Source organism: Orcinus orca, chromosome 4 (assembly GCF_937001465.1).
Source record: "Orcinus orca chromosome 4, mOrcOrc1.1, whole genome shotgun sequence".
Lineage (NCBI taxonomy): Eukaryota > Metazoa > Chordata > Mammalia > Artiodactyla > Delphinidae > Orcinus > Orcinus orca.
The window spans coordinates 14,878,079-14,893,138 of NC_064562.1; the positions used below are offsets into that span (position 1 = coordinate 14,878,079).

At 32.6% G+C, this 15,060-nt stretch overlaps 1 protein-coding gene across 7 annotated transcripts in view; it reads left to right on the top strand.

The window, feature by feature from the left end:
• Positions 1 to 13,237, top strand: part of SMARCAD1 (SWI/SNF-related, matrix-associated actin-dependent regulator of chromatin, subfamily a, containing DEAD/H box 1) — a 72,790-nt gene extending 59,553 nt beyond the window's left edge. For 6 of the 7 annotated variants that reach the window (XM_033400358.1, XM_033400359.2, XM_004276977.3 and 3 more), the window contains 13 exons: positions 1,709 to 1,808; positions 2,559 to 2,618; positions 2,728 to 2,803; positions 3,551 to 3,686; positions 4,228 to 4,365; positions 5,543 to 5,638; positions 5,735 to 5,852; positions 6,050 to 6,171; positions 7,207 to 7,395; positions 7,955 to 8,073; positions 8,970 to 9,152; positions 10,271 to 10,380; positions 11,887 to 13,237. In XM_033400358.1, coding sequence (XP_033256249.1) covers positions 1,709 to 1,808; positions 2,559 to 2,618; positions 2,728 to 2,803; positions 3,551 to 3,686; positions 4,228 to 4,365; positions 5,543 to 5,638; positions 5,735 to 5,852; positions 6,050 to 6,171; positions 7,207 to 7,395; positions 7,955 to 8,073; positions 8,970 to 9,152; positions 10,271 to 10,380; positions 11,887 to 11,948 — 1,509 coding nt within the window. In that variant the 3' untranslated portion in view covers positions 11,949 to 13,237. Of the gene's footprint in view, positions 1 to 1,708; positions 1,809 to 2,558; positions 2,619 to 2,727; positions 2,804 to 3,550; positions 3,687 to 4,227; positions 4,366 to 5,542; positions 5,639 to 5,734; positions 5,853 to 6,049; positions 6,172 to 7,206; positions 7,396 to 7,954; positions 8,074 to 8,969; positions 9,153 to 10,073; positions 10,196 to 10,270; positions 10,381 to 11,886 lie in introns of all 7 variants that reach the window. The other variant, XR_004475282.2, reaches the window with a different exon arrangement.
• The last annotated feature ends 1,823 nt before the right edge of the window (positions 13,238 to 15,060 follow it).

Here is a 15,060-nt window from a genome sequence, read left to right on the forward strand (position 1 = left end):
TAGCTTCTAGTAAAATAATCTTTAGTTTTTCAAGACAGTTTCCACACATACCTCATACTGTCGTTAAAACAGAGATGCTATTTATCTAATATAAAAGTGAATAATATATGCAGAATTTCAAAATAGTTAGAAATTACGTATAGAATATAGAGTATTCTATAGAGTACAGTTGTGGAAACTGGACTTGGAAATCAGATCTGGGTTCTGTGTACCAAATTTGCCTTTCGTGGGCTCTGTAATCCTTACCAAATGACCTAATCTCTCAGAGCCAATATTAATAAAACATAGGTAATTCCTGTATCATAAGATTATATTTGGTATCAAATGAGGTATATTATGTGAAACTGCTTTTGTAACCTGTAAAGTACAATATTTATGATAAGGTAGTGTCTGCTAGGGCTTCCCTAACAAAATACTAAAGACAATGTGGCTTAAACAACAGAAATTTACTTCTCACAGTTCTGGAGGCTGGAAGTCTAAAATCAAGGTGTTGGCAGGTTTGGTTTCTCTTGAGGCTACTCTGTTTGGTTTGCAGATGGACACCTTGCTGTGTCCTCACATGGCTTTTTCTCTAGAAACATCCATCTCTTCTTTTATGATAGAAGTTGGGTCCCTACCCTTGTGACCCTATTTAACTTTACTTATCTCTTTAGAGGCTCTATCTCCAAATAAACCCCAGCATTGGGAGTTAGGGCTTCAACATGTTTGGGGTTGGAGGCAATTCACTTCCTATCACTTGGCAATGTGTAGCTCTCCTAAGGAGCTACATTTCCTCAGGAGCCTTTTTTTTTTTTAATGCAATACTTTATTGATGTATAATTTACTTGAAATAAAATGCACAAATGTTCAGCTTAGTGACTTTTTACATATATGTACACCCATCTGACTGTATGTGACATAAACATTTCCATCATCCCAGAAAGTTCCCTTATACTCCTTTTCAGTCATTACCACCACTACTATTCTGACATCTATGACTATAGAATAATTTTTTTTCTGATTTTGAACTTTATATAAATAGATTCATACAGTATGTACTGTTTGTTTCTGGTTCATTTGGTGCATAATAAAGTTACTATGATTCATCCTCTTCTTACATGTATCAGTAGTTTTTTTTTTTTTTTATTGGCTTGTGGTAGTTCATAGTATAAATGTGCTACAATTTGTTTATCCGTTCTCCTGTTGATGGCAATTTAGATTATTTCCAGTGCGTGGCTGTTATAGTAAATCTGCATCGATATTCTTACCCAAGTCTTTTTGTGGACATATGCTCTCATATCTCTTGAATATATTTTTAGGAGTAAAATTGCTGGGTAATAGGATAGGTATATGTTCCGCTCCAGTTAGTCATTGGAACATCATTCTCCATCCAGCCAGTATGTATTAAGTAGTTGCTTTATATTAACAGTTACCAAAATTATATCCTTTATATGCAAGCAGAGGTCTTCTATATCAATGTGTATTACATATTAACTAGCAGTTAAAATACATTCCTACCCTTAACTAAGTTGTATCACTTGGAGATTATGATCTGTTTTATGTGTTATTGAAAACTAAGAATATAGTAGAAATTCTCATAGAGTTGCATGGGGAATCATAAATAAATAAAACCAAAAGTATTCTTTTTCCTTTCATTTTCCCAATATTTATTTGGGTTTTTTGTTTGTTTTTAAATCTAGTATATTGTCTTTTAAACTTTTCGTTTTAGGGCCTGGGAAAAACTATTCAAGCGATTGCATTCCTAGCGTACCTCTATCAGGAGGGTAATAAAGGTCCTCATTTGATTGTTGTTCCAGCATCAACTATAGGTTTGTAATACTGTGGACAACTTTACTTGACTCAGTAGTATTTTATACAAGGGGGAGAAAAACCGTGTGTGTGTGTGTGTGTGTGTGTGTGTGTGTGAGAGAGAGATTTCTTAGTTTGTGAAGGTGAATATTCATTTCTTTGGTTTCCTTACACTTTTCACCCCTTTGCATATGTGTGTTTGATTATACTGGAAGTCTTTTTAAAGAAAATAACTCCAATATAAGTCAGTTATTCAGCTTATTATACAGATTATCTATAAATTATTATAGATCATATACCATTTGAAAAGATCAATTGTTTTCATAATACTTTTAAGTTGTTTTACTGAGTAATTTAAGAGAAACACTTTTGAATTTATAATTAAACATTTATTAAGAAAGAATGTATGCAGATCATCCCCACTCAAATTACTCTTTCATTCTTTCTCAATTGATTGAATGTAGACTAGAGTAAGAGAATGTATGTATGAATGTACCAAAAAAAAAAATCCTCTTTAAATTGGAAATCAATAATCACCTATAAATATAATGGTTGGCCCTCTGCTCTTCATTTTGATGCCACCTCAAAATCTCAAAGTCATTTTAATCATCAAGAGTAAAATTGTGAAGAGTCTTGTGATTTTTAAAAATTATCTTCTATTATTTTATAAAAATAATTTCTGGGTAGAACTTCTCAGACTTTAGTGTTCATTTCAGTGCACACGTCTGCCTGTTGTAGCAGGTGCAAGTAATATCTCTTTTGTTTCATAGATAACTGGCTAAGGGAAGTTAATTTATGGTGTCCCACTTTAAAGGTGCTCTGTTACTATGGTAAGAATATGTCATTATGCTTTTAACTTTGGAGACCTCTTTAAAATCTTAGCATACAGTAAAGTACAATAAATACAATCAGCGTGTGTGTGTCATTTTTAAATTCTAGGTTCTCAAGAAGAACGTAAACAGATTAGATATAACATTCATAGTAAATACGAAGAATACAATGTAATCGTGACCACGTAAGTATTGAGAAAAAATTTTTTTGGAAAAAAAATTTTGTACATCCACCTAAATTTTTTTAAAATGTTTTAAAAATATTAGTAGTAAAATAAAGGAGAGTTTATGCTAAGAACTATGCAACAAAAGCAATAGAATGAGTTATGTTGAAGATTCAGGCATTTTTCAGTTTGGTGTATAATACCGTGATGGCAGTCTTTTGTTAATTCTATAGGAGGTCATGATTAAAAGAATTCATCGAAAATTCATCTTTTTTTAATAAAATGAACTCCATTTTCATATATAGTCTTGCTAGCTGCTGTTAACTCTTATTTCTTGGTTTCACTCTACTAGTTTAATAAAATGGTGTTATGTTCTTAACAGAAATGTCTTAGCTTCATGTTCTTTTTTCTACTGCTTCTTAAAATATAACAGTTCATAAAGCAAAGTGTGTAATAATTGCAGGTTACATATAAATTGTACCCAAATTGGCCTCTTCCTAGATGTGTAGAAGTTGTCTAATTACATTATAACATATGAATTGTCTTTTAACTGCATATTGCAGCTTTTGTAACTTGGTTACATGTACATCAATAATTTTGGATATAAGTACATCAATATTTATTTGAGTACCAACTGTGTCTAGTGTTATCTTTTAGCTACTGGCTATTAGAAATATGTACATAAAAATAATTTGTCAAAACATTAAATCTCACGAGTCCATGCTCTTAAAGGTATGATCTTAGAGATTGTTTTTTCTTTGGCAACAGGTATAATTGTGCAATCAGCAGTTCTGATGATCGTAGTCTGTTTCGTCGGCTAAAATTGAATTACGCAATTTTTGATGAGGGCCATATGCTGAAGAATATGGGCTCCATCCGCTACCAGCACCTTATGACAATTAATGTAAGAGAGTGTTCTGTGAATTTGTCCAATTATTATAAAATTTCAGATTATGTATTTTAATATATATAGTATTTTATATCAGGAACCAGCAATCTTTTTCTGTAAAGGGCCAGGTAAGTAAATATTTCATGCTTTGTGGGCCATTCAGCTTGTGTCACTTGTTCTTTGCTTTTTCGTTTTTTTTTAAACACCGCATTTAAAATGTAAAAACCATTAGCTCATGAGCTTCAATTTGCCAACCTTTGTTCTATAGGACAAACTTCATGAATATCAGATATAATCTGTCTTCTTCCATTGCCTCATCAAAAAGTAATGTGGGAACACAAGTTACCTACTTAATAAAATGAGACTTAGTTTTACACATTCTACCTTAAAGTACAATATATGATAATTTTTCTAAATTACTTATCTTTTATGACAGAATGTTATATTACTAATAATGGTTTTAATTTTTTTCTCCCTCACTGAGGGGGAGAACAAGAAGGATGTGGATCTTTAAAAAAAAAAAAAATACTAATCTAAAATTTACCTTTGTTCACAGGCAAATAACCGTTTGCTGCTCACAGGCACACCTGTGCAGAATAACCTGTTAGAACTCATGTCGCTGTTGAATTTTGTTATGCCGCACATGTTCAGTAGTAGCACCAGTGAAATACGAAGAATGTTTTCTTCTAAAACAGTAAGCATAAATTCATATTTTTTTCTCAACTATCTTACTTTGCGTTTTACCCGGACCGTTTTTCTATTTTATCTCTTTTTCTTGTTTTCATGTAGCATATGTGCTATGAAATAAGTTTAAGTAGTTGATATCCTATGTTCGGATGAGTTGGGAAGTCAGCCAGAATACAATAGGAAATAAATTGGTGGCTTCTATAATCATGGTCTAAAAGTTTTGGTTTTTAATATCCTAATTTTCTGAAGAATGACAATTTAAAATTAGTGGGTAGCTCAGATATATAATATGTGAGCTACCATCTTCTTTATTAAAATTAGGTAAATTAGCATTTTTTAATAGGTAAACTATAAAACTGGGCAAAAGTAGAATATCCAGAAAATTCCCCCATGGGAAATATGTTTTGAATTAAAACTTCATAAATTAAAAAGTAACAATTTCTAAAAGTCACAATAAGGAAATCCTATTTCAAAGAAAATCTGGTTAATTTTTTCCCTATTGCTGAGAAAAAGTAAGAGTGTACTTTTCAAGAACTCTCATTTTCCAGTACAGCAATGGTAATATAGATTCTTGACACACCCAAATCACATGTATTCTGCGAGAATTTTCTGTGATAATCTTCTACTGCAAACTGACTGCCTTTCTAACTTTCACTAATGTATTCCATCCCACTTGATGGCCTAGCAGATCATAGGATGTGGAGAATTTCTTAGAATAAAATTCCTCTTCTCCAAAATTAACAGGTTTTGACTAGGAACCGTCCGATTTCTGTAGACCCGCACTAGCTTTCTTTTGGGACCATTTTCCACAAATAAATACAAGTTTTCTACTTATCTCTCTCTTCCCCTCCACCCAAACTATCTTAAACACACACATATTTTTTCAAGAGAGTTATCTATGTAATCAGTGATGACTTATCAGTTAATTACTTCTGAACACCATCCTAGTGCAGTTCAATTTCATTACCTCTGCAGAGTACACGATTACATGTCACAAAACCTCAAAATACATGTGGAGCTTTAGGAAATATATTACAGCCCAGAATTCAAGTCCATCTAGAATGAATTGAGTTTCTCTGGGAAATAACTCAGATTGTAGTGAGAGAGATTTTCATGTTCTGTAATACTGTTATTGTGATCATTTAAATGAATAATTTAAAAGGTCATTTTCTTATTTTACTTAGAAATCAGCAGATGAGCAAACTATATATGAAAAGGAGAGAATAGCACATGCAAAACAAATTATAAAACCATTTATTCTCAGAAGAGTAAAAGAAGAGGTAACTCTTATCTGCATATTTTTATTATGATTGGTTTTTAAAAATCTGTTTTCTTCTGTATTTGAATGATCTGCTTCAACTGTTTTCCTTTCACAGGTTCTCAAGCAGCTACCCCCCAAGAAAGATCGAATTGAGTTGTGTGCAATGTCAGAGAAGCAGGAGCAACTCTATTTGGGTCTTTTCAACAGATTGAAAAAATCTATCAATAACATGGGTATAACCTGATTTTCACAATTTTATATGAAAAATAATTCTGTACTAGGGCTGCATTTTGTTTAGTCCTATGATAGTGGGATTTGCTCATTTTTTAAAATTAGTTGGAATTTGAAGAAATAGTTTTAAAACCTTTTGTTTGCATTGAGTTGTATTTCAACAAACAGCTTTCAGCTTGTTGTTTTTAATGTGTTACAGAAAAAAACACAGAAATGTGCAATGTCATGATGCAGTTGAGAAAAATGGCCAATCATCCTTTATTACATCGCCAATATTACACAGCTGAAAAACTCAAGGAAATGTCTCAGCTTATGCTAAAGGTAAGGATTTTGTATTATGCTAAAACTAAGCTTTATTAACACCAATAAACATGAGGTTCATTGTTAGTCTAAAAATCAGACCATTGAACCTAGTAAGCATATTAATTAACCACGTATTTAAGAAAAACATTTTTAACACAGAGTTCAAAATAATTTAGGGGACATAAGAGCCAAGAAGGACTGACAGTCTACATCAAGAGTCAGCCAACTATGGCCTTAGGACCAAATATGACAATAGCTATTTCTACAAATAAAGTTTTGTTCTAACACAGCCACACCCTTTTGTTTCTTTGTTTTCTGTGACTGCTTTCTCAGTATGAGGGCAGAGTGGAGTAGAGTTGCAAAACATTATTTTGCCTACAGAGCCTAAAATATTTACAGGAAAAGTTTGCCAGCTCCTGGTCTGGACTTCCATAATACACTTCTTTTATTTATTTTTCACCAAAAATATTCATCAGATTGTATGTCCTGCCTTATTTCTCCGTTTATTTTTTTCATTTTATTTCTTCTTTATTGTATTTTGTCTACAGTTTTAGCTGTTACTCTCTATTTTTGTCTCATTCTCCCTTAACCTACCCCTATTTCTCCTTGCAGATCATTGTGTTTAAAGCAACCATTTGCCTTTTTAAAATTTTTTATATTAAACTTACGGAAAATTTCAGACATGTAAAAGTAGAGAGAATTGTATAATGAGATCTTCTGCGCATATGAAACCTTCACCCATTTTCTACAGTTATCATCTGGGATGACACAACTTCTCTTGTTTCACCTCGAATCCTCTCCAGGATCATTTTGGACCAAATTCTAGACATTTCATCTGTAAATTTATCAGTGTGTTATCTCTAAAACAATAAGAACTTCCCCCCTTTATTGTACCTAAAAAAATGAATATCAATTTCCTTTGGTAAATCTGTTGCACTAAAATGTTTTATGATTTAGATATTTTATCAGATGTAAACAATTTTATTAGGTTGTTCTAATCATATTATAAATTATCTTCATTTTGAAGTATATATTCTTTTGTTTTGTTTTGAGGAACCTACACATTGTGAGGCTAACCCTGACCTGATCTTTGAAGATATGGAAGTTATGACAGACTTTGAATTACATGTACTTTGTAAACAGTATCGACACATTAATAACTTCCAGTTAGACATGGACTTGATTTTAGATTCTGGAAAATTTCGAGTTTTAGGCTGCATCTTGTCTGAATTGAAACAGAAGGTACTAAAGAAGAATACTGCTCCTTATATGTTTCCCCAGTTAGTTCAACTTCTTTGAAACAGTTCTGGCATGATTTGACTTTCTTGAAGCTTTAGCCTGTGTTCTACATTCTTCTAGAAACTGGTGTTTGAGCATTTTTTGGATATATTTGGGCATATGTTTTCCTGATTACTCTTCTTCCATCTAACAGAAGTTAGTGGAATATATCTATATTGATGTTTTTTAAAAATAATTTTAATTGTCATTATTTCATAGGTGACAATCTATATAGTTGCTTCAAAATTAATATTTTGAAGATATTGATACTATGTAAAATAAATTAATACTACAATTTATATGTGAAATAGATTTGTAAGATCACAATCTAAGTAGTACTTAGTAGCTATTCCCATTAATTAGTCTTAAAAATAAATTTTAGGTCAAAGTTTAGAAGATAATTTACTTATACGTAATCTAAAATAAGAAACTTTAGCTATGATTATTATTAAAGAAGCAGGTTTTCATTAGATACTTATAATTTTATTTTTTATGTGTCTAATTAATATATGTATTTCCACAGGGTGATAGAGTTGTATTATTTAGCCAATTTACCATGATGCTGGATATTTTAGAGGTTCTCTTAAAACATCATCAGCATAGGTACCTCAGATTAGATGGAAAGACTCAGATTTCTGAAAGGTTGGTATACTTTAGTTTCAGAAAATCTCTCCACCTTACCCTCAAATAAGAGTAAATGTTAGAATTTTAAATGTCTAGGGCATTTGATGGAATTGTATTGCTTTGAGTCTTACGTTTGGTTACTTTAAATCATTCATTAACTTAAGATGAAGAAAATTTAATTTTTGGTCTGAATCGTATACAAATATATTTTGAAACAACTACTAGAATTATATATTTGTCAGTGTTTTCTCTTTAAAAATCATTTTAAGTCTAAAACACTTTATCTTTAAACCAAGGTTATCTTAAAATCTTGGGCTTTTCATATTTTAAGGGTAATTGAGTAAGTTTGAGTATGTTTTTTTGTTTGTTTTCTTTTTTAATTCCCAGAGTTTAAAAAGATTGTCTTAGTTGAAATGCTTTTTCTAGTGTGTTTAAACTGCATCGTATCTTTGGTTTATTTTTTTTTATCAGCCAGAGTAAATTTTTTTTTTCCTGCATTAGAGTAAGAAAAGAAGCCTTGCTAAAAGAGAATACATCATTATAGTTTGATTTTGAGATTCTTAGTTCATTGGGTATATTGTCTATGAGTCACAGCTGGCAGACTCTGAGAAGGTTAAAGATTGAAAAGCTGTGTGCAGAATTTAGAAAAGCCAGAAGTCATTAAACAAAGGACAAAACAGTCCTTTAGCAATTAATCAAATCTGAATAGTTAGAGTTAGTAGGGAGATAAATGGTATAGAAAAGAAGTTGGTGAATTGGATAGGTCTTTTCAATAAAATAGCTACAGGAAAAATAACTAGAATGCCAAGAGCATGTATTTACATCTTCAAGTTTATTTTCCATGTGAAGTGATTGTTTTCAGTTTTAATTATATACCCTTTTGTGAGATTTAACCTAATACATTTGTCTTATAGGATTCATCTAATTGACGAGTTTAATACCGATATGGATATCTTTGTGTTTCTGCTGTCAACAAAAGCTGGTGGCCTAGGAATAAACCTGACTTCAGCAAATGTTGTTATACTTCACGATATTGACTGTAATCCTTACAATGACAAACAAGCAGAAGATAGATGCCATAGAGTAGGCCAGACTAAGTAAGTGTTTGCAGTTGAAATTTATTTGTAATCAAATGCCAGTCTAATTTGTATAGAACATTAGAATATGATCTGTCAGATGTCCTGCCTTAGTTTTTATATTTTCAGCAAAGCATGGCTTCCGCTGTATTTTATACCAACCAGTGTTGAATATGAACTCCACCATGTAATCTGTTCATATTCTAGTCATTAAAACAGGGACTTCCCTGGCAGTCCAGTGGTTAGGACTAGGTGCTTTCACTGCCGAGGGTTCAGGTTCAGCCCTGGTCAGGCAACTAGGATCCCACAAACCATGTGGCGTGGCCAAAACAGTAAAAAATAAATAAAACCACCTCCCACCCCCAGTCCAAGTAGTTATGCAGCAAATGAAAACTAAGTATTACCAGTGGTCCAGCCCCTTTGAAAAAGATTAGTAATTACTAATTAGTAACTTGCTTGTTACACCATGTAAGAGCCAGATAGACTGGGTAATGTGCGTACGATTGCTACCTTGTTACCTCATAGGAAATAGATTATGTGAGCTGTAGATATTTTAGGTGAAGGTTAAATTAGACATTGGTCACAGGACATAAAGAGGTGAAAATACCTATAATTCAGCTCTGTTCTCACATGTAAACAGCAGACAATCAGTGTTTTCTTTGTGGAGTATTTTACTGTATTTCCAAAAGACATTGGTAAGTTCATTTATGAACCAAATATTTATCAGTACTTAAAGGTGGAACTAAAACCTCCCATGTAATCTTTATACTTTACTACACTTCCTTACTTTTTGTACTAAATTATTTCTTGGAACCTGATAAGCAAAGCATGTTCTTTTTAAAAATAGAATACCCTACCTCAACCCAGAGCTGTTTCTTGTAATACAGTTCTACCAGTAATTTTAAAGTACCGATATCTTTTTCTCATCTCTTGAATCAATAGGAAAGGATGTTTAAAAGTGACGTGCTCAGAAAATGTCAATCTCAAGTAGTTTGAATAAAAGAATTTAAATTTATGGATGTATTTGTTAAACAATTTTCAAATTATTCTTATTGCATTCTAAGGTGAGTTATATCGTTTATATATATTAAGTAATTATATATTATGTAACCAATGGACATATCTTGTATTTTCCTTAGAGAAGTACTAGTTATAAAATTAATAGGCCAAGGGACAATCGAAGAATCCATGCTAAAAATTAATCAACAGAAATTGAAACTAGAACAAGATATGACCACAGTAGATGAAGGTAAGTTATTTGTCAGCATAAACTTTATTTATATGAAAAGGCATCAACTTAACAGTAGCAAGGGGATAATAAAGATGGTTTGAGTCCTTAACTTGGCGTGCAGTTTAGGGATAGCGTGGGAGAATACAATCATACTTACTTCAAAAGTACTACAATAACTAAGATCATTTTGCCAGAACTGATACAAACACTTTGATTTTGAAAAATTCTGTCTCTGACATCAAAATATCCCAGAAATAAATTAAAATTGGGTCTATAGTTTTAGCTACAATTTTATGATTTACTTACTAAGTAATATTTATGAATCCAAAGATTTAAAGTACATGGCATAATATTGTTATTAACTCTCACATTTATATTAATTTCATTTTGACGAGCCAAATACTCATTTCGCTAGAGTGCAATAAAATGCATTTATTCAAAAATTGAATAATTTCAGATTAAAGAGCAGTTGGGTACTAGAAACATTTGTCAAATAAGAGAATCCTCTCCATTTCCTCCATCTTTTTGAGGAGAATAATTTTTAAGGTTTTAAAAGTTTAAATTATATATGTGTGTATATATATATATATATATAAAATACATTCACATAGTTCAAAATTCCTAAGATATTAAAGGGCAAACAAAAGCCTCCTTATCACCCAGCTTCCCCAGAAAGATGACACATTAGGGTTTGCTTTTTTTTAATTGTATGACTAGTTGTTTCTGCGTCTTGCTTTTTTAATTTGCTGTTAAGTTTGGATTTCATGGGCTATTTTCAAATCTATGGACGAGCTTGGAGGCAAGCATGTCAGTGAATTCCCTGAGAGTTTATGCAGTAGTTTTTGTTCCTAATCATGTTTTTTACTGAAAGGAGAAGAGTAGATAAAAGTAGTCTCAAGTTTAGACTGTAACTGGGGTCTCTGTGGTGACACAGAGAGAGAGAGAGAGAGAGAGAGAGAGAGAGAGAGAGAGACCTGGATAAGTGTCTAGATACTGGGGTCTTGTTCAATTGAAAAAACAATTTTTTTAAGACAATGATTGTATCTTTGGACTGAAAATAAGTGTAGATGAAATGATTTCTGTTTGGTTGGATTTGGGAGTTTTGTCTTTATTTTCACTATTCAGATTGTTACATAAAAAAAAATTTTTTTTTGTATATTTTCTTTTATTCTCTTTTACACCTTGCATTGAATTTTTTGGTAAATGTTTTTATTTAGTGAACCTGAGGAGTAAGTACTATGTGCTGTATGAATAGGATATGATCCAAACTATATCTGCATATCTCTGTCAAATCAAAAACAGAAGCTGTAGACTGCTGTGCTGGCAATGTGAACACAAGCACAGAGGAAGTTGCCCTAACATATGTAGGAATACGGGAATATTTTTAACAGGGAGTGACACTGAATCAAACTGGGCCTTGAAAGATTATTAAGAATTTCACCAAAAGTAGAGAAAATTGGAGAGAAGAAATACGTTTCATAAAATATTTTTATCAGAATTTTAACACCAGTTTCTGACCTGCAGGTGACGAAGGGAGTATGCCAGCAGATATAGCCACATTACTAAAAACATCAATGGGCCTGTGAAATAAGAATTGTTAATTCCTAACTGATGATGAAGTATCAACTTGGTGCACTCAAGGACATTTACATTATGATGACCATGGGGTTTATGAACATTTATAACTTTTTATAATTTCCATATTACATTTCTCATAGTATGGACAACTTTTTTGCCACTAACTGAATTCTCCAGATGCTCACATGTGAAATTTCAAAAAAAAGCCACAGATACGTAGTCTTGAAGATGTTAAATAATCATTTTACAAAACAGTTTTCTGAATGGGGATTAGTTGGTGATTGTTTGTAACAAATACGCTAATGCTTTAGAAATGTCAGTATTTTTGTAATTATTTCTACCTCCAAATATATATATATATTGTCTTTCACTGGATAATATGTGTAGATTTTTACATGTGCCTTATTTGACAATGCTTATGTCTTGTTTTTGCTCGTCTCATTTGAAGTTCTTTTTTATTATGTTAAAGAATGCAGCTGTATAGATTATATAGCTTTCATTTTATTGCTATTTGAGACAGATGTTCACCACTGTCAACAAGAACTCAACATGAATTTAAAGGTGGCATTCCATATACTAACACCCCCAGGTCCTCCCAAGTACTTCTGTTAAAACAGATTTGTTTGGCTAGGCACTAAGTTGTTTTCCAGTGAATAGTAACTAAAGAAGCCCTTATCTTGCTCCATGGATTAATTCCTTCTGTTCATTTCCCAACTGCACTAATTGTGCTATTACTCTGCCTATTCTTGTGCATGTTTTCATTGATTTCCCTCTCCTGGCTTTTGCTTCTCTTGAAACTGTTGCCCAGTCATTTCTGCTCCAGTTCTCTTTACTCTCTAAATAAATAGTAGTTTATTCCTGCCACATCTCCGCACATCAGCAAAATATTGGTGACATTTTTCTAGCCTGGCAGAACAGATTAACAGGCTATTTCACTTCAAAGCAGACTGAATGTGACTTCATTTCAAGGCAGCATTAGGTACTGCATGGAAATAGGTCATTAACTTTAAATTCTTATCAAAATATAACTTAGCAGTTTGCAGAATTTCCAGTATGGGACCTCCTAAAGAGAGCCATTGTTCAATTCCAAATCAGTGTGGGTGACAAAGTGAAATTTAGAAGAGGTAAAGTTGTCTACTTGATATTTAACTCTTTATTAAGTCTTTCTTTAAATTTTTGCCTGTCAGTCTATATTGCTGTTTTATTATACATCAGTTTCTTTGTATAACTTGTGAGTTTCATGTGTTTTGTTTTATTATGTAAATATTATTATAAATAAACTTATTTATAAATCAAAGATTTGTTAATTTTTGGAGATTATACTTTCAAGACCTCCTGACTTCCTAAGTTTTTAAGGTGATATAATCCTCGACTTAGAAGGCTAATGAAGCTCTTACATTGATTCTTCAGATACTGTAGACTCTGAAAGCTGATGAGTCAGTAGACTTAGCCAATCTTGCAAGTGTATTGAATATACTCAACACATTTTAGTGTAATGGGCTGAAGGGACCTGCAAATAGTATTAATACCTCCTTCTGCATCACAGTACCGAAATCGCTTAGTGAAATGTTGAGAATATTCTAAAAATCGCATAATGGATTTCTCATAACTTTCCTGTACTAATGTATCTTCAATGATAGGCTGTTTCTTTTGTTGTTGTTGTTAAATCCATATTTTTATTTTAATGAATGTAGTTGGGTTATCCCTGTAATGCCATATTATGTTTTTGGCATAATAAAAATATTTGTGATCATAAGTTGTATTTTCGCACCCTTAGTAGTTTCTAAACTTTCATCCCTTTACCCTTAAAAATGCATAATATGGAAGGACTTCCCCGGTGGTGCAGTGGTTAGGAATCCACCTGCCAATGCAGGGGACACGGGTTCGAGCCCTGGTCCAGGAAGATCATACATACCGTGGAGCGACTAAGCCTGTGCACCACAACTACTGAGCCTGCGTGCCACAACTACTGAAGCCCATGCACTCTAGGGCCCACGTGCTACAACTACTGAAGCCCAGGTGCCTAGAGCCCGTGCTCCACAACAGGAGAAGCCATGGCAATGAGAAGCCCACACACCACAATGAAGAGTAGCCCCAGCTCAGCACAACTAGAGAAAGCCCACGCACAGCAACAAAGACCCAAAAAGAAAAAACCATAATATTGAGCACAGAAGAGATGCTATTGTGTGCTTAATATCGTCTCTTTCTCAGTAAACTGGTACTTATTACTTTGGGTGTATTCTCATTAGTCCCTTTATTGGACTGATGTCAGTAAATATCATAATCCATTGTCAGTAAAGAGCCTATGAAGCCACAGTTGTTGGAGTAGTATCTTGGCCGACTGAAGCAACTTATGTTTTTGTTGATACAGGTCACACACAGATAGAAGACGTATGTGTTTTCATAACTGTATTTCTCACCCCATAGACTTGTAACTTTATACCAATAGATAATCTATGTTGAAACATTAATATTGCTCCTAGTTATTGGTGTTATTGTATAGTGATTAGATAGGAGCATCAGGAGACTTGGTTTCCATTTGTGTGACCTTAAGCAAGACACTTAAATGGTCCATAAAATTAAGGAATTGATTGTTTTAACTTCCCAAAAGGTATGGTTATTTTTCTGATTATAATATGCAGTTCCATTTCTACTCTGATTAATTCATGTTCTCTCACACTTGCTTACTTGCTCAGTGAGGAGATGTTTAATTTAGATATAGGATGGGGTAATGGAATGTGTTGTCCTTTCAGTGAACAAAAGATGACCTAAAGGTTATGATGATGCTATGATTGAAATATTTCCTTATAAAACATGCTGTGGTTGCATTTTCTGTTGGAATTATGATAATTATATGTAAACAAGTGGGGCTGATTATCTTAGAGTTTTCATAATTTAGATAAACATTGTATCTATCAGTTTTACTAAATTCTGTTTTCAGTAAAGTTTGTCAGAATGTAATTATGTGGAGGAAAATGAACGTGCATAAGAGGGAAGAAAAGTTTCTACCTTCATTAGAGTATTATTTGAATTTCTTCTGTGAAAGGTAAGTTTTTTCTTTAGACTGCCTTGATGACATGATTCAGCGCTTTGCAAATGAGAGTCGTTTATAACCTATTG